At 44.5% G+C, this 18,771-nt stretch overlaps 1 protein-coding gene across 1 annotated transcript in view; it reads left to right on the plus strand.

Annotated features, from left to right (window-relative positions):
- Positions 1-1,943: 1,943 nt before the first annotated feature.
- The window catches only part of ADAMTS18 (ADAM metallopeptidase with thrombospondin type 1 motif 18), a 155,320-nt gene continuing 138,492 nt past the window's right edge, over positions 1,944-18,771 (plus strand). Inside the window, exons 1-2 of the mRNA XM_061594662.1 lie at positions 1,944-1,995; positions 2,823-3,142. Of these exons, the coding sequence (XP_061450646.1) occupies positions 1,944-1,995; positions 2,823-3,142 (372 nt within the window). The remainder of the gene's footprint in view (positions 1,996-2,822; positions 3,143-18,771) is intronic.

Below are 18,771 nucleotides of genomic sequence, written 5' to 3' on the forward strand. Positions count from 1 at the left end.
ATGTTACCAAATTCTTCCAAGCTACATAGGAAGTGGATTGGACTGTGAAAGACCAACCTGGTGCATTCACAATAGCTTCCCAATTTCCCTGCTTTTTAAAGTTTGATAGAAATATCTGTGGGCTATAGGTATGTTCTTAAACTGCAATTAGTATCAACCTATTGTGTCAGGCCCAGGATGTGACTCAGGAACCAGACCAACGATTGTAGTTAATTCGTGTTTTATTAGGGTAATGTCCAAACAAAGACTGCGTTTTCTCATGAATCAATACAGGGATACAGGTCCTGTGGCATTGGGAGAAAGTTGACAGAGCAAGGGACTTCTTCCCGCCTGTTCTTTAAGAAGGGGCCAAACGGGCGCGCAATCGTTCGCTCCTCCTTAACTGCCCCTCAAGTACTGCCCGCCTTCCCCCCCTTCTCTCCTGTCTTTTCAGCTGTCTGCGTGTGCGCGGTGAGGGGGGAAGCATCACCCCCTCCTCTTCTGAAGTTTCCGATTCCAGGATGGGGGATAGGGGAGGGGCTGATGGTAAACTGCCTCCCCGCTTTTCGGCTGTGAGCAGCCCTCCCTCTTCCCCCTCTTGCTCTGAGCCTGAAAGAGGGGGAGGCGTGAGAATGTCCAGGGAGGGCTCAGGCTCCCCATTGCTAAGCAACCTTATCACTGGCAGTTCCTCTGTTTCATCTTCGCTCCAAAGGGGGGAAGTTCCTCCCCCTTCCCTCTGCCATCCATCCAAATACTCTTCTCCCAACTCTCCGGGATCCAGCTCCCCGGGATTGGGACCCCAGCTCTGCCTTCCGACATATTGTGATGATGACCGGGGAAACAGATATCGCTGAAGATCTAGACTAAGTTTTCAAACCTGGGATTGTCTAGAAGCTTTATCAAGGGCTCCTCAATTAGAAGAATGAAATATCTGACACTGTTTCCTAAACGACAGCATATCCATTGCGGCATATATGTCCCTGCAATGAGCAACTACTGGGGTGTTGTGGGTGTATTTCTGGTGATGTGCTCAGATCATTTACATCTAAAATAAGTTATTTGGATTATTGTGTTTTTTCTTGTTGTAAGTCGCTTTGAGTTCTACTGTTGAAAAAAAGCAACTAACAAATGCCAGTAATAAATAAATAAATAATAGATAAAACCAAGGCCCTACGGCAAGCGCGGGGAACCTTTTTCAGCCAAAGGGCTGCATTCCTTTCTGGACAACTGTCCAAGGGCCACATGGCAGTGGGGGTGGAATCAGAGGCAGAAGTGGGCAGATCAATGAATGTAAGATTTTCTGTGGAGAGTAGGCTAGCTTACACACCGACATGCTGCTGTCTGTCTTCTGTCCAGGCAAGTGAGAGCAGCAATCAGAGTTCAAGGACACACCGCAGCCAAGCACAAACTGTCAAGGAGGGTGCAAAGCAGGGCTGGTGAAGGGGTGTGGCCTGGGCAGAGGGTGGCGTGGCCTGGCTAGAGTTCTAAGAACCATACAGAGAGTTCTTTAGAGCTGCATTTGGCCTCCAGGCCTTCCCCATCCCCCACAGGCCATATTGACAGGTGGATGTAGCTGCCTACCTGCCAAACACCTGAGACTTTGCAGGTGCCACCAATCAGCTGTTGGGCAGTGCCTGGAAGCCCCACATTTTTCAGGGAATTGCATCTTTACCTGCCCCACACCTGATGCCGTATAGGACGTCAGGTGTAGGGCAGGTGCATGGCTTGGAAAAAATGGCGTTGGAGTCCAAATTAGATCCCCCCCCCTGCTTAGCCTGTTGCCTTGCTCTCTTTGCTGTCACTGCCTCTGTGGACCAGTTATCTTTGAGCATGTAAGCAATGGCAAGAGTGAGGGCCCTCCACCTGCCTTGGGCTCACTCTTTCTCTCTCTCTCTGGGTAGTTGTATGGATTGGACCATACAGTTGTATGGATTGGATGGGGGGTTTACTTCCAGGGCGGGCGCATGGGGCACCTTGCCCAAGTTCCAAAGCCTGGGTCCGGTACTGTGTGGGCAGGTAAGCATTTCACCTATAAATCCCGTCACCTATAAATGCACATAGGATCGTATTCATGTTGGGTTAGGATGCCAGCAATCAGAAGTGCAGACCAGGTTCAGAAGTTCTATTCTGGTTATACTTGCTCAGAGTCTTTTACTTCTTGGTTTGTTTGGCTGGGAACAAGAAATCACCCTGCTCACAAATTAACACCAGCAGAGTTAAAAGTCTGCAGGTATGAGGTGATCTGTCCCAGCGGAAGGTCGCTTACAGCTTTGGAACCCAGCCTAGCCAAGCCGCTTCTGGTGGAGTCGGTGGGAATAAAGTCTGAGACCTTGGAGACGCTCTTAATGAAATCCTTTAATCCAGTTGAACAAATTGTATGCAATTCCTCCTGTGACTGTGCTCTACTTTTGAGGGAGGGGGGGAATCACTTTCCCATTTGTCATCAATTAATTGAAGGGATGGGGGAAGAAAAACAGACACCTCCGTGATGACAAATGTCTTCACCAAAATGACTGTGGGAAACTTCACAGCTATGCCAAGCCGTCTCTCCTAGCGGGAACGATCAGAGGGAGAGAGGAAACGAGTCCAGTTTTATAATCCTTGTGATTACGTGGTGCCACCTGACATTGCTTTAGAAGTATTTATGCATGCATGGCTATATCAACAAAGACTGCAGACTCCCTGTACCACTCTGCAAATGCTGATAATGAACATGCCTTACTGAAAATCTGGGTTTTTTTTAAAATACAATACGTCTTAAGGAGGTTAACTTTTTAAACAAATAAGCAAACATGCCCTTGGCTGATGAAGGCTGATGGCTAACAAACCCTTTCCTTTTCCAGATTACATCTTTGTCACCCCCGTTGAAGTGGACTCCAGTGGAGCGTACATCACGCACAATGTTTTGCGCAGCAGCGCTAGGAGGAAACGATCGACTCCGAGCTCCAAGAGTTCCTTGCACTATAAATTTTCAGCATTTGGACAAGAACTGCTCTTGGACCTCCGGCCTTCGGCCTTTTTTGACCACAGTTTCACTGTCCAGGTGCTTGGGAAAGATGGCATCATGGCTTCTCAGGAACTTGAAGTTGAACAGTGTTTCTATCAGGGATTTATAAGGAATTATAGCTCTTCTTCGGTAGCCATATCTACATGTGTAGGCTTGGTAAGTGTGCACTGCTCCCTTCAATACAACCCAGCTTCCGGAGCCTTCCCCTTTTCTTTATTGCCTTGGCTTGTTCTAAGAACCCCATTAGGGAACTGTATCTACAAACCCTGTTAGTAAATCAGTTAAGTCACTCACTCCTATGTGGAGCTTGAATTCCATAATGAGAGTTCAACAGAGAATGCAGGTGGGATGGACTCATCTTGACACAGTTATTATGATCCTACAACATTCAGTTCAATTTGACACATACATCTTTTTCCAACCCCTTCCCACCCGCCCCTTGCTTGCCTTGCCAATGTAATCATATTCTGCAAGAGAGCTATAATTACAGATGATATCTTTCTGTGCTAAACCAGTGGTTATCTTTAGATTGGTTCCTGAAGAGACAGGCCTCATGAAAGTACTTTTGAGGGCAATTGTGTGCAGATGTTAATACATGGGAATTTCTTGTCTGCCCAAAGTATTCACGGTGTGTGTGTATATGTGTGTATATATATATATATATATATATATATATATATATATATATATATATATATATATATATATATATATATGAGTGTGTGTGTGTATAACTAGTTGGAAAGGTTTAAGACCCTTCCTGGATATGCATGTATAGTCGTTATTCTTAATTCTTCTACTGTTTCCTCTCATTTGCTCATATGAACCACACTGAAGGTCAGGGGAGAATTGTTTGATGTGATGGAATGTTTTACATCAGTGGAGTTTGATCACTGATCAGTGTCAGAAAGCTACATATGAATTATGGCATACTCTGTACAGAAGACCATATTTCCACTTCCATGAACAGTTTTATCTAGGAGTGAGTGAAATCCATAATGTGATTTTTTTTAAAAAAATTGTGAATCCTTTAAAGGACATTGTTGATTGGGTGGCATATAAAGGCCACAAACATCTTTTCCCCCATACATGATTTGCATCTTTTCAGTGATACTTCCAAAAACTGTATCTTTTCTGGTCATATTTGAGACTTCTTGGGGCCTAAGTGGGCAAAATGTGAGAAACCTGTAGTCGGAAACTTACGTGTTTGCATTGGGAAGAAAGTGGTGCACACCATTTATTGGGTGAAATTAGGCCACTACTTGATTTGTTTACAGGCAAGTTCCACAATAGGCCATGAAGAGAGCCAACATGGAGTGGGGGGGCGCATAAGAGGATTTCCCCATCCTTCTTGCCTGAGGAGTGCCCCTAGCTCCCTGTGCTGTGTGGTTCTGCTTCCTGTGAACTCAGCTCATGCCTGAGCCTTCTTACCTGTAAGAACCTGTAATGACCTGTCATTGGGCAAATGTAGCTGCCCAAATTCTTCTGGGAGATCCCTTTACTGCCCTGACCCTTTGCTTACAGGCATGCCTGGCTCTACCTTCTATGTGCCTCTGTTAGGGCTGTGCATTGCCCCTTGATCTGACCCGGGGACTACCTCCCTGGATCTGGTCCTGAATCAAAACCCTTATTAAATATGTGATTGGGGGACGGGAGAAGACCCTCCAACTGAGAACAAGAGGATTCAGTCTTACTAGGTGCTTCTTCACAAGTGCCTTCCCAGTGAGGAAGACACTTATGAAAGAGAAATGTAGGGAAAATGTACCAGTGATCCTTTGCATGAATTTGAGAAGGGGCTTTCACGAAGGTCCACACTAGACCTGAATGCCATAACACAACAAAAGGCTCAGAGGATGAGTTTTCACAGGTCATCCTAAATCAAAGCAACCAAATTGCATGCCACAGGGCTAAAGCAAAGTAACAATGACTGGCATCTCCGCCCTGGGAAAACTTATTTTAATAAGCTGATTTTGTCTTTACCAAAGGGGAATGCAAAGGAAATGCAAAAAAGGCACTTATTTTAATTGCGGCAGGATTTACTTACTGCATGGGAACCATTCACTCACCAGGGATGATTAATGGCTAAATTACAGGTGTTTTGGGGATTAGAAACGCCATTAGGTTCCGGGGATTTGATTATGAATTTGCAACTAATTCCTGCTTGGCTAGCACAAGATTAGCATAGGCTGCAACTAGGGATAGTGGAGAAATTTGATTCAGTTCATATCTAAAGGTGAATTTGCTCTTTCCAAAATAAAAGGTGAATCAAAAGACACCATCCTTTGAAATGTGTACTTCTGCAAATTTTGCAATGCAGGTCTTCAGCCAAGTAATGTGTACGACAATGCCTATACTAGGGCAAATCATACATAAAAATGCATAAGTGAAACATCCAAAAACAATTATTTGGGGTTAAATTATTTGGAAATATGTGTACATTTGGAAAAATCAGTACTAAAATGCTGCTGAATTTTCATGAGGACTTGAAAACAATTTTGCAAATTGATGTGGAAATATGGAGGACCAAATGTTTGATTGGAAATATGAGAAATTAAAAGAAGCTGATATTGACAGATTCAGCCATCCCTACCAGCAACCAGAGGCACCCAAACGTGAACTTTTACAAACGTGTTTATAAATATTTGCCCATCCTAATAGGGTCTTAAAATGTGTAGGATGGTTTTACAATCAATCCCTCTTCCCAGGGAACTCTGGGACCTGTAGCTGCCTGACCATTGGCCATGCTGGCTGAGGGTTCAGAGTTGTAGTCCAAAACATCTGGAAAGCACCAGACTGGAGAAAGGTCTAGAAGCAGCTCTCCAAATATTCAGAAAGGCCTTTCTAGCCCTGCAGCCTGAGATTCTTTTAGGAGACAATGCATGGAACAAACCTATGATTTTCTACATACAAAGTATATGGTCGACCACTCAGCTATGGCACTGCAGTCTAACCAAGGATCAAATTGGGGATAGGCTTGAATGGATAATATTGGGTTAGATGGACCAATGGTTTAACTCTGTAGGATTATTTCCAACGTCCGCCCCCGAATGGGGGGGTGAGACCACACCTGCTGGGCTGCTCCTGATGTCAGCTATTCCCAGCCTTTACATGTTCAGGTCTAAATGGAATGCCTTTAATTACACAGTGTTGCAAGTTGCATGGAAAAATCTATGTGTGTCCCAACTACATGAGTACAGGCATCCTATTCAGTGGAGCGGCTGAGGTGGTTGGTTGGCCTGGGGCATGGAGGTTGGGGGCTGGGGTACTAGAGGTTTGATCCAAAGATAAAATAATGGTGAATGGCCACCTTCCTGTCAACATATGTTTCTGATCAAGATTCTGTTATCCAGGGGTGTAGCCCACATTATGCTTTCCTCCTCTGAGTTGCTCCCACAACCTTGCCTGTAGGACAAACAGGCCTTGGGTAACACTCCTATTACCTTCTGAGTCCAATTCCTTTCCTTTAGGCAGCTACAGTTGGTTGAACCTATCTTAGTAATGGGAATCCTGTAGCTCTCCCTATGTTGCTGGACTCCTAACTCTCATTATCCCTGATAATTGGCCATGCTGGAACATGAAACTAAGCTCTTGGTCGAAGGTGGGGAACCGGTGGCCCTCCAGATGTTGTTGGACTCCAACTCCCATCAGCCCCAGCCAGCTTGACAGATGGTCCGGGATGTCAGGAGGTCCTCTGGAGGACGCCATGCCGGCTACCCCTGCTGTAACCATATGCTTGGGATGCTGTGCTGTGATCGGGAGTCTCTTGTGGATAGTCACCACACCTTTCCCCAACTGCATTATGCCACTTGGTTACCCTTCTTTCCTGTTTGCTTTGTTCGCTACAGTTAAACTGAAAGTGCTGTTGCTTCTACATGGTCGGTAGCACTAATCTTTCCACTGTTCCTTTCATTAGCAGTAGTGTCTCCACAATAAAATGACAGTGGCCCATTCTTTGAAGTCTGGAACACCGCAATGTGATTTGGAAGCAAGCATATTTCAGTAGACCACAAGGATTCTTTGATCTCAGTTGTTTTTTGTTTGGTGTGTGTGTGTGCACGCGCGCGTGCACATGTGCATACTGGGGAAAACATTCTTTAGTACAGCCATTCAGATGACTGCTTGGTGTTTTTTCCTGCATAGAAGATTATGGAGACTCCCTGTGGAACATAATTGGGGGGGGAGGACTGAGGATCTATGAGGACTGAGGATCTATTGCTCTGCAGCAGCTCTTCATTGAGGTTGACACTGAACTCCATGATTGACATAGGCATTCTGCTTTGTATTTGACAGAACATTTATTTTACAAAGAATAGGGAAATAGGAAGCTGTCTTCCACCACATTAGACCTTCGGTCCATCTAACTCAGCGCTGTCTACATTGACGGGCAGCAGCTCTCTGGGATTTCAGATGGGAGAGGTTCCCAGCTGAAGTTGCAGGAGATGGGACCTGGGATCTTTTGCATGCAAAGCAGTTGTTCTGACAATGAGCCACAACCCTTTATTGAAATAAGAACATAAAAGCTGACTTATCCTGTGTCAGACCATTGGTCCATCTTGCTCAGTACTGATTATAGCAGGGGTGGAGGATCTTCAGTCCATAGGCAAAATTTGGCCCAGCAAAAGCCCTCATTTGGTCTGCAAGGATGTTTACCCCAAACCACTGCCTCCCCCACATGTCATATGTTGCTCTGCCTAATGGTAGGGCCACCCATTTTGGTGGCACAAGGATTGACATTCAGAAATTAGATGAATATTAGTATATGCAAGTGAGGCCTGCAACAAAGGATTGCAGTGTGGTATGCTGATGTTCAGGATTCCAGCTACTCTGCTACATCCCCAACCCAGCCTTGTAGCCAGCCTTTCTTGTTAGGTGGGGCAGCCGCATTTCTACATGGGACATTTTGGGAGGGGAAAGGCGGATAGTGTCAGCTAATCCACCCTCCATTACTGGTCGAGAGGAAGTGAGGGCAAAGTCAGGGGAAGGGAAAGGCAGTGACCTTCCCCATCACTCCTCCTCTATCCAGTATGTGTTAATTTACATGAATGAAGTTTACCCTGTTAAATTGTCTCATCCTTTTTTGAGAGCTCCCCAGGAATACCAGACTCAAAAGCTTGACTTTGCCTATAGCTACAGTTTCTTTTTACCTACGGTTTGTCCCTGTGTTCTGATTCCTCATGACCTTAACTACTTTGACAGTGAGCTCCTGAGCTTGGCTTTGATGCTGCATTAGGTATTGCAGTTTTAGATTCCACCTGAAAAACAAATTTGTCCATACTACAAGTTTAAGGGAAAACAGAGAGAAAATACGTACTATAGGGTGTGTTTGTTAACTCTTCCTTGAGAGTCCCTCCTTCTAGTCTTGTTCCTGGCCTTCCGTGCTCCACAGCCCTCAGCCTCTTCCGCCTGAAGACTGTCTCACTTTGCTTAATGGTAGGGCCGGCCCTGCCTGTAGACATGGTTTGCATGTAGATTCCTTGGATAGGAAAACCACCCATTGCATTACTGTCTGCCTTTCTGATCTTATCAGAGGGGAAAGGGGCTTTGCCGCTTTCTTGCCAAATTCTCTTTTGGCAGGTCTATGATGAATATAAAGCACACAGCAGGCACTCTGCACTGATATGCTCAGACATAGATTTGACTAGCTGCAGACTGACGAAAGCTAAATTAGTTCTGGTTTCAAACAGTAGGGTGTAGAGTAGAATTCTATGTACGTAAAACTATGTACAGTTGTGTTTTTTTTTAAAAAAAATCAGTTTTACAAAGGTGGAAGTCATATCAACATGGAACATGCCAAATGGGAAATTTATTCTAGTTTACAACTGATAAAAGCAGATGTCAAACTGCAATTGGTGACAATGAAATTATTATTTTTTTTAAAAAATGACTGTCTTCAAATAGGGAAGCTTGTCAGTTCTTGAAAAAATCTTGATATATGGGTTTGTAGATGATGTGAGTATTGAGAAATGATATTGGGCAGATACTTCTTGGCTTCTTTCTCCTTATTTTATGAAAAAAGACTTTTAACAGGTGCTGAAAGATAGTTAATTAATGTGAACTGTTGAAGGCCAGTGCAGTTTAGTCCTAGACAAGAGGACCAGTTTAGTTGGAAAACCCCCCCAGACAAAGGCAGGCCTACCATTAGGTAGAACGAGGCAATTGCCTCAGGTGGCAGATGCTTGGGGGGGGCAGCAGTGGGAGCCCCTGCTAATTAGCCCCTAATATCATCCTGAGCCCCCCCAACTATTCCCCTATGTTTCTACAGAATCTGTTCTGAGCTCACTAACTGGCCTGCCTACTCAGATGTGGGGGAGGACATTATCTCACCATCAATATCCAAGTATTATTATGATTTATTAGACTTGTTAGGTGCTTGATACCCAAAAGTCTCCAAGCAACTTCCAACACATTTTAAAACATAACTAAATATATTATGCCATAAAAACAGAACAGAATAACACCCATAACAGTCACATGAAGCTTTGGCAGCACACCAATAACAAAACAGCATCATCTCAGTCTATCAAAAACCTGGGGTGGGGGATAAGTCTTTAGGTGGCACCAAAAAGACGTCAATGAGGGTGCCAGGTGGACTTTGCTGGGGTGAGCATTCCATAGGCAGGGAGCCACAACTGAAAAGGCCTGCTCCCCTGTGACTATCCTCTGAAATTCCCTTGGGTGGGGACCTGGAGAGGGACCTCACAAATAAGATTCAACTTGCCAGTTCAATTGGTTTCTAGAGGTGGAATAGGGAGGGGGCACCATTTTGTCCTTCTCATCAGCCCTCCCCCCACTCCCAGAGACACCCCTGGAGGCATTAGTAGCCCTGTTCAGATGTTCCATGAATATATGGAGAAGGGATTTGGATTGAACCCAAATTCCTTTTTGAATGTCTGAACAGATCCTACACATGTACAAATCATATACGCATAGTGTTTCTCTGGGTGATGAGGGATCTGTATTTATGGGAACCCCCTTGAATGAGTACATAGTGGTCTGGAGCTGGGACAGCGGGTGCTGTCTGGATCCCCCATTCTTCATGCATTGACCTAATGCCTGCAGAGGGCTTTTTGTATGAAAAATATGAATTTGGAGAGTTCTCTTGAGAAAGACTTGAAATGCATTGGGCTTCAGCAATTCATCAGCTGAGGAAATTCTGACCAGTGCCTAGCTGGGAGACTTATCTGGGAACTCCACACATGCTGCCTTGAGCTCCACGATGGAAGGAAGTTAGGATACAAATGTACTAAATAAATTAAACAAAATTAATAAATTTTCCCAGCACTTCCCTCTGCCACTGATTTGAGATTGTCCTCCATATTTCACTTTCATATTTCCAGGACCTGTTGACTCTACATCACTTCTGCACATCAGAACCTCAAGCCATGGTGACCTCTTCATTTTATCCACTTCTTCATTGGGTGGCACTGGCATCTTGGCAGGGCCCTCCACTACCTGGGTTCTCTAAAACAGTCTTCACCCAACCTGGTGCTGTCCAGATGTTTTGGACTACAGCTCCCACCAGAGCCGGATAGCTGTTGTGGTCGAAAAACAGCTGGAGGGTGTCAAGTTGGTGAAGGCTGTTTTAAGCAATACAATGAAGCAAAAATGCTGCTGCAGGTGACTCACGGCAGCCATCTTTGTGTCTGACAATACCCCCGATGTGAACTCATTCCAGGGAATGAGGGGGGAAGAATTGCTACCCTCACAAAAATGTGGAGGCAATCTGATGGCCACCATATTTTTTGTGAGGGAAGATATTCCTTCTCTCTCTCCCCCCTCCAGTGCTATGGAACAGCTCCACTTTGGAGAAATTGCTGGTAACAGAAATGGTGGCTGTAAGACACATCCCAGTATCCATCAGAGGGCATTCTCTGTGGCAGCCCCTAAGCTGTGGAATTCCCTCCCTACAGAGGTGTGCCTGGCACCTTTGCTGTACAGTATTCGTTATTGCTAAAGACGCATCTCTTTACCCTGGCTTTTGACACCTGAGATGTATATTTTTAGGACCCACCCTATTTTCTGTGTTGTTTAGGGTTTTTTTAAACTGTTTTAATTATGTGTTTTAAAATTGTTACAACTGGCCCTGGGACCTCTGGGTGAAAGGCAGGCAATTACTACTACTACCACTACTACTACTACTACTACTACTACTTGCTTGAGCCATCCTTAATTCATCAACATTTGACAGAGGCTGGACAGCTATCTGCGGGAGATGCTCTAGCTGTGGATTTCCTGCTGTGAGCAGGGGGTTGGACTCAATGGCCTACAAGGCCCCTTCCAACTCTATGATTCTATGAGAGCAAATTTCTCTTCATAAACACATTTTGCATGAAGTTTTGACTAATATACACATTTTTGCAAGCAGGTTATTCCAATATTATGCATTTTTGTATGTTCCCCCCCCCAAAATATGCTTTTTTATACACATTCCCCCCTAATATATGCATTATTATAAACATTGTTTGGTTGGAGAACTGCATTGCAAAATTTGGAAAAGGGCGAATTTCAAAGGATGACTGTGTTTCGGTTCTCATGTTAATTCAGAAAGTGCAAATTTGATAAATTCAGCATTAAATGTGAACTGAATAAAATTTCTTGCCCTTCCATAGTCTGATCACTGATCTCATCTCTTGTTTGGCCTTTGGGGGACCGGGACCACTGATGTAGTTCCAGCTGTATCACCAGTGGCAAGCCAACTGAATATCAGCAGAACAAATAGATAATCAAAACTATACTGTTAGAATCAGAACTGTTTCTCTCTCTCTCTCTCTCTGCTGAAATAAGAAAAAGTAAAAAAGACACATATGCATGGGAATGTACTTATAGGGGAAAAATAAAGTTAGGTTCTACACTGCATTCCTAATTCTACATTAATTTTTTCCCCCTTCAAAGGATCTTGGGATGTAGGATGTTATTATCAATCCCATATGCTTTAAATTAGTCTAGTCCAAACTGCAGGAAATGTTTAAAGTTAATATTGTAATTGAAAATGTTTCTTGTAGGACAGTACCAGCTTCTGCAAATGCAGCCCCTCTGAGCATTCCATCCTCAAAGCTCTATAACTGCCACCTTAGTAACAGCATTTGTATGTTAGCAGCTGATGAAGGTGGAAGCTGAAACATTTTGTTAATACAATAAAAACCTCTGTTTTGTTAATCACAATTACGTGTATATATATATATATGCGCAGCTGTAATGCAGAGAGGGTTTCCTCGGAAAGAGTTGATGTGGCAGGTTATTTGTAGGCAGGGATAATTCATTGTGTGTGTGTTTTTAAAGTGTGTTATTAGAGCTTGAGATTTAGATGTTTGAGACTGGCTAGCTTGGTTCCAGATCCTAAAGACAGCCCATGACAGGTGTCCCCCCCCATAAGCCTGGTGTCCCCAGGGGACACAGAACCAGTTTGGTACCCCCAGCCTGTGGACCTAATTAAAGACATTTAGGATCTCGTCCACCTGTAAAAGGCCCATCTGCACTATACATTTAAAGCAGTATCATATCACTTTAAACAGGCATAGCTTCCCCCCATAGAACCCTGGGCACTGTAGCTTGTTAAGGGTGCTGAGAATTATTAGAAGACCCCTGTTCACCTCACAGAGCTACAACTCTCAGTATGGTTTAACAATCAGTCTCATTTTTGAGGGAACTCTGGGAATTGTACCTCTTTGAGAAGAATAGCAGCCCCTTAACAACTCTCAGCACCTTTAACAAACTATAGTTCACAGGATTCTTTGGGGGGAAGATATAGCCTTCTTTGTTATCCTTTCGGCGCCAGGTAAAGACCTACCTCTTTGCTCAGGCATTTTAATTTAATTTAATTTTATTTTAATTTGTCTTTGTCTTGATTTTGTTTCTATATTTTACAGTGTATTGTTATCATGTTTATTGTATTTTAATCTGTTTTTACCTTTTGTACACCGCCCTGAGAGCTAGAAAGCTATAGGGCGGTTTAAAAATCTAATAAAATAAATTAAAATAAATAAATAAAGGGGCATGATACTGTTTTAAATGTATACTGCAGATGGGGCCAAAGTTGGCTCTGGGGGGTGGGAGGTGGGCGTTAGCAGGCAGGACTGAACTCCCCATGCATCAGCTAATGCGTGGAAAGTTGAATCCAGCTTTCTGCAGGCTTCTGGTGTGTGAGGGAATTCCCTGCAAGGGACTCCCCCACTAGTGGAGAACTATGGCACACAGACAAACTCAGCAGGATTGACCCCCCTCCTGCCCATCAGGTGATGTCATCTGATTGACAGGTGGGCATGGCTTAGTAAAAATGGTCTTGTGGGCCAAACTGGAACCTTGGTAGGTCAAGACTGGCCTGTAGGCCAGAAGTTCCCCACCCCTGATTTTCAGGCAGGAAACAAATACTTTCTAAATCAACTGCTCAGCCTGACTACATGAGGATCACGGTAACCTGCAGAGCTTTATTGCTTCATATGCCACAACTGATGAACTCCCTGTGCATGTATTATTATTTTATTTTATTATTTTAATTTATTAGTCAACCTTAACCCTGAGGTCCCAGGGCAGGTTACAACTAGGGTTGCCAGGTTCATGACCTGATCCTGATCCTGTATCTTTAGGAGAAGAGAAAGTCAGCCAAGTGCAGGTGTTCTTGCAACACTGTAATAGGAAAAAAACACAAGGTGGAATTCTCCCTCCCCCCTGCATAACTTTTAAAGATACAGAAGACCTCTTGGTTGCCAGGCCCAGCATACTTGGAATGGGTTGAAGTCATGCTAGAGACAGAACAGGGGAATAGGATCCAGTGGATCCAGTGCCTCCCTAAGTCCCTGAAATGCCCCCAAATTTGGGAAGTAAGTATGTCAGCTCTGGAGCTGGGATAATTTATTTCCTTCCCAGTTTTTCCAGTGGGAGGGGAATTGTTGTCATAATCATATAGCTGGAAAAGGACAGAGGAGCATGAGAACACTCTTCCACCTTGCCAGCGCAAGCCTGGTAAATGTTCAATGGGGTGGTTCAACTGCCTTTGGCTCTCCCTTCCCCCATTTTAGGATTGCAGCCTCAGTAAGATGAAATAAATCTTCTGGCTGTTTTTCATTGAGAGCTGTCACTAAGCAGAGAAAGTAGGCTAGAAGTTCCACCATCATGCTCAAAAGACCAGCTGTTGCACATAATGCACTCTCAAATCTGGCATCTGGAGGTTTACAGCTGCCAGATCCACTTCCTTGTGAGAGTGCATCGACTCTGCTGCCAGAATGTAGCAGTAACTGTACAAGAACAAAAAAGAAATGATTTGAGATTCAGGCCACTACACTGCTGGACAATGAGGCAAGGTACTAGGAGATTACCTGAGTCCAAATAGTGTGCCAGAAAGGAGCATCTTCAGCACTTTGCCTCCATTTGCTCAACAGATTATCATTTTTATTGTGCTCATCATAAATTTGATGCATGATTTGCACAGGCAATTTATTGCAGTCGCATAAGACACTAAATTTGAGCATGTGGACTCGGTCACAGTCACTTATGATCACACCCAGGCACAATGTTTGATGAATGGGGACTGATGTTGTAAATTTCCTATGAGTAAAGGAAAAGCTAATGTTAAAGAGGAAAGACCCAAGCAGGGTGCAAGACAAAGTGAAGTTCAGCCTGGATGCAAGGCAAGGTGGTGCTCAGCCTGAATGCAAGGCAAGGGTCAGGCAGTGCTCTTGGGAATACAAAGTTCTACATTTGCTCCAGCCAGCAACAGACTGAAAGTGATACAGCAATAGCAGCAGCAGGTACAGCTTCATTGTTAGCCCCACCTGTACTGCAAGGCGCTGCTTTACTTAAAGGGCCCCAGCCTTCTCCAGTAATCTCATGCTGCAACACGGCAGGGGAACCTCAGGGCATCTTAGGTCTTCTGCAGTGGAGTGCTCCAAATCTGAGGATGGTAATGCCGCATCTTTGGGCTGGAGTGGTGGTGCAGGCCCCACAGATTCATCTGATAGCCAGGCTTCTGCATGCCTTTCCCCTTCAGGTCCAGAGTCCTTGCCTCCATCACACTGTCATGAGTCCTGTGGTACGGTCCCGGAGTGATGAGGATGAAGAGGAGGAGATGGACTAGGATTTGGGGAAAGCCCTTAGTGACTTGCAGCTGGATTGAATTGAGGATCAAGGCTCCAGTGTCGTTGACAGTGACAACTCCGCACCTGTAGCTCCAAATACAACTGATGAGGTGCAGTCTGATCAGGAGGCAGCCTCTTCACCTTCCCTTCATCCCCCTTCCTTGCTTGCCTCAATGTTGCCACCACACACCCCTCTTCTTGAGGAGGAGGACCTTGCTGAAGTGTCTCCACCACCCTTGCCTCGGGCATGTAGGCTACTGTGCCGGCAGGCTCAACCGGTTCCCATTGTCCCACTGAGGGGGAGTCCTCATGTGCATGTGCATGCTCCCAAGTATGACACTTTTCTCACGCAGATAGAAGGGGCCTTCCCACACTTGCTTTAAGGTTGTAAGGGGTCATATCTAATTGCGGTGATGTCTTAGCGCTGTGTAGCCATGCCTAGTTCTGCCCTGTAGAGATGCTGAATCCTGTGTAAGATGATTCATGAAACACTCTGAACTGAAATTTTCCATTGAACCTATTAAAGAAAAGCACACCTTCGCATTCTCGTCTGACTTCAGCGGATTCAGGCAGGACATACCTGATGAAGAAGAATCTGACGCTGCGCAGGTGAACAGTGCCAGCTTTACAAGTGAAGATGAATAGCTTGCATGATTGTTTCAGCTGTTGAGTGGATCGTTGAATTGACAGCCCATGACAGGTGTCCCCCCCATAAGCCTGGTGCCCCCAGGGGACACAGAACCAGTTTGGAACCTCCAGCCTGTGGACCTAATTAAATCTGCAAACTAGGTCTGCGATTCCAGTTTTGGAATGCAACACTCACCTGTCAGTCACTTGGTATCCTATGACATCAAACAAAGAGATCTGTTATCTCTGATCTAAGCACTAAGATTGGAGATAAGGGATCTCTTATATGTCATCTGAGCACTAAGCATTGCAGCGCTAAGACTGGAGGCAAAGGTGCTTTGCACTAAGATTACAGAGAAGTCTCTGCCTGCTCATTGACAGTAAAAGGCAGCAGGGAAAGGCTTATCTTCATAACACTGTTGTCCCACAGCACTAAGGTCAGAGATATGAGAACTATCTGATAAATTCTGATAAAACTGAGATCCTCTTGGTAGGTGATCGGTCCAAACTAGGAATAACTCAAGTGACTTTCAATCAAGTTTCTGTTCCCTTGAGTGACCAAGTCCGTAGTCTGGGTGTCATCTTGGACTCCCAACTGACGATGGAGGCTCAGATAGCGGCAGTTTGTCGGACTGCACTCTACCACCTGTCCCTCATTCGCAAAATCTGCCCCTATCTCCCAAAGCATCTTTTACCAGCTGTAGTCAGTGCCTTGGTTCTTTCCCGTCTGGACTATTGTAATGCTCTATATGCTGGTCTCCCTTTGGGAACTTTGCGTAAGCTTCAACTTGTCCAGAATGCGGCGGCACGACTTATTAAGGGCTGTCATAAGAGAGAACACATCACCCCAATCCTTCGGGAACTTCATTGGCTCCTGATAGTGTTGCGGGTGAAGTTTAAAATACTAGCTTTAACTTATAAGTCCTTTTTTGATGCTGGTCCAATCTATTTGAAGAACAAACTCTCTCTTCTTGGAGCAGATGGGCGTACAAGGTCCTCAACCGCTACACTCTGTGGTTCCATCTATCAGAGCGGCCAGATTAAGTGGTACTAGATCTAAAGCCTTCTCCATTGTAGCTCCCACGCTATGGAACATTTTACCAGTTGATACTCGCTTAGCCCCTTCACTTTTGTGTTTTCGGAGGCAGTTGAAGACATGGCTTTTTGTACAGTCAGATGAATGAATGCTACAGTTAGGTGGCTAAGGGGGTGGTCTGATTTTTTGGGTTTTATGTGAACAGTATTTTTATTATGTACCTGTTGATTTATATTTTGAGATGTTGTTTTGTATTTTTATTCCTTTGTATGTCGCCTAGAGTGACAGGTTTTCCTGCCAGATAGGCGTCGAATAAATTTTAGATAATAATAATAATAATAACTACTGCCTTTTACTGTCAAAGAGGAGGCAGGAGCTTAAATCTGATCTTAGTGTTGTAGTCTTATTTGCCCCAAAGATTCTCTCAGCCCTGTGCTGTAGTTGCTCAAAGATTCTACCTTTGTAGCTGTGGCTTGAACTTTGAATCATCTGATGTCATGGGATTGACATGTGGGGTACCCCACCCACCTGTTAAAATGGCCCACCACAGAAGGTTAAATGGCCCTCTAGCAGGTTCCAGGTCTTCATCTCTGGATCATATGATTGCAAGGCTTATTGATTCAGAGATGGAAGATCTTTTTTTAAAAAAACAAATGACTATGCAATCATAGAATGTTAGAATTGAAAGAGACCTTGAAGACCATCTGGTCCAAGTCTCTGTTCCGTGCAAAAATCTGTGACTACAACATCCCAGACAAATGTCTAGCCTCTCCTTAAATACCTGACAGAGCCTTGCTTTCAAGTGGTTTAGTATGCTGTTTTCCAAAAGTGTGGATCAGGTCTGAATCCAGTTTTGTAAGGATGAATCCTGCAAAGAGATACATAATTACCTAGCTGGATGCATTTGAATGAATGTAAAAGTAAATCAAGAATGTAAGAAGAGTCTTGCTGGATCAGACCAAAGAGCATCCCATTTTCACAGTGGCAAAAAGATACCTACAGGAAGCCCTCAAGCAGGACATGAGTGCAATGCACTTTTCTACTCCTGTTCCCCAGAAACTGGTATTCAGAGGCAGACCACCTCCAATACTGCAGATAATACAGCACAATCACGACTAATAGCCATTGATAGCCTTTTGGATTTTGACTTTTGCACAATCCCTTCCACTGTGGTTTTCAGAGCTTGGGATTCTCCTCTGTGCCATGTCTGACTGATTCATAGCAACTGATGTGCAGCTTACAATTACATGGTCTTTGTTTCTTTGCCCAAATAGGAAGGTTGGGTGTTTTCTGATTACATGGTCTGGATTTAAAGAATTTCCGTTCTCTCGAGTGCCACTTGAGACTTACACAGAACATGGTTTGTTTTAAGCTGCATACAGGATTCCATGCTGTGGCACGTGGGCTCAACCAGCCATCATGTTCTGATCCTTCAGATCATGGTTTTGAGGACTGAGGAATGTGACACAGATTGGAATGCTCCTTCCTCCCCTCTGGTGGATGGATGCCCTCCTCTCTTGCATGGTTTGCGGTAACCATGTTTTGCTTCAGTATCTGAACTGAGCAAACTACAGTACATCAGCACTAAGAAGGATTGTCTTAAACCACATCTTGAAGTGGGTTTGCAAACCACAATGGGGAGACTATCCTGATTAGCAATAGCTATAGTTAGCCCAGTTTCTTAAAAAAGAAATTACTTTATTTGAAGATTTTTCAATTACAAAATGGCAATACATGAGCCAACGTTACATTAAATTACTCATTTCAAGCAGAGCTACCAATTTTCACTTACTTCGAGCTGGCCATGGGGTAGACTGAGGCAGCCACCATGAGTGACAGATGCTGAGAAATGTTCAGGGGGGGAGCAGCAGTGGCAGCCCATTTGCCAGCCATCTCTCTTGAGAATCTGTCTATTCCCCACTGTTGTAGCACCGAGCTGTGTGTGCATGTGGCCTGCCCTGCACAACCTGCAATCTAGTCTGCCCTCAGGTGTGGTGGAGGATACTATCCCGTCACTAGCATAACATTAGAACTTGTGGACATCTAACGAA

The sequence above is a fragment of the Rhineura floridana genome, chromosome 13, assembly GCF_030035675.1.
Source record: "Rhineura floridana isolate rRhiFlo1 chromosome 13, rRhiFlo1.hap2, whole genome shotgun sequence".
NCBI classification, from domain to species: Eukaryota; Metazoa; Chordata; class Lepidosauria; order Squamata; family Rhineuridae; genus Rhineura; species Rhineura floridana.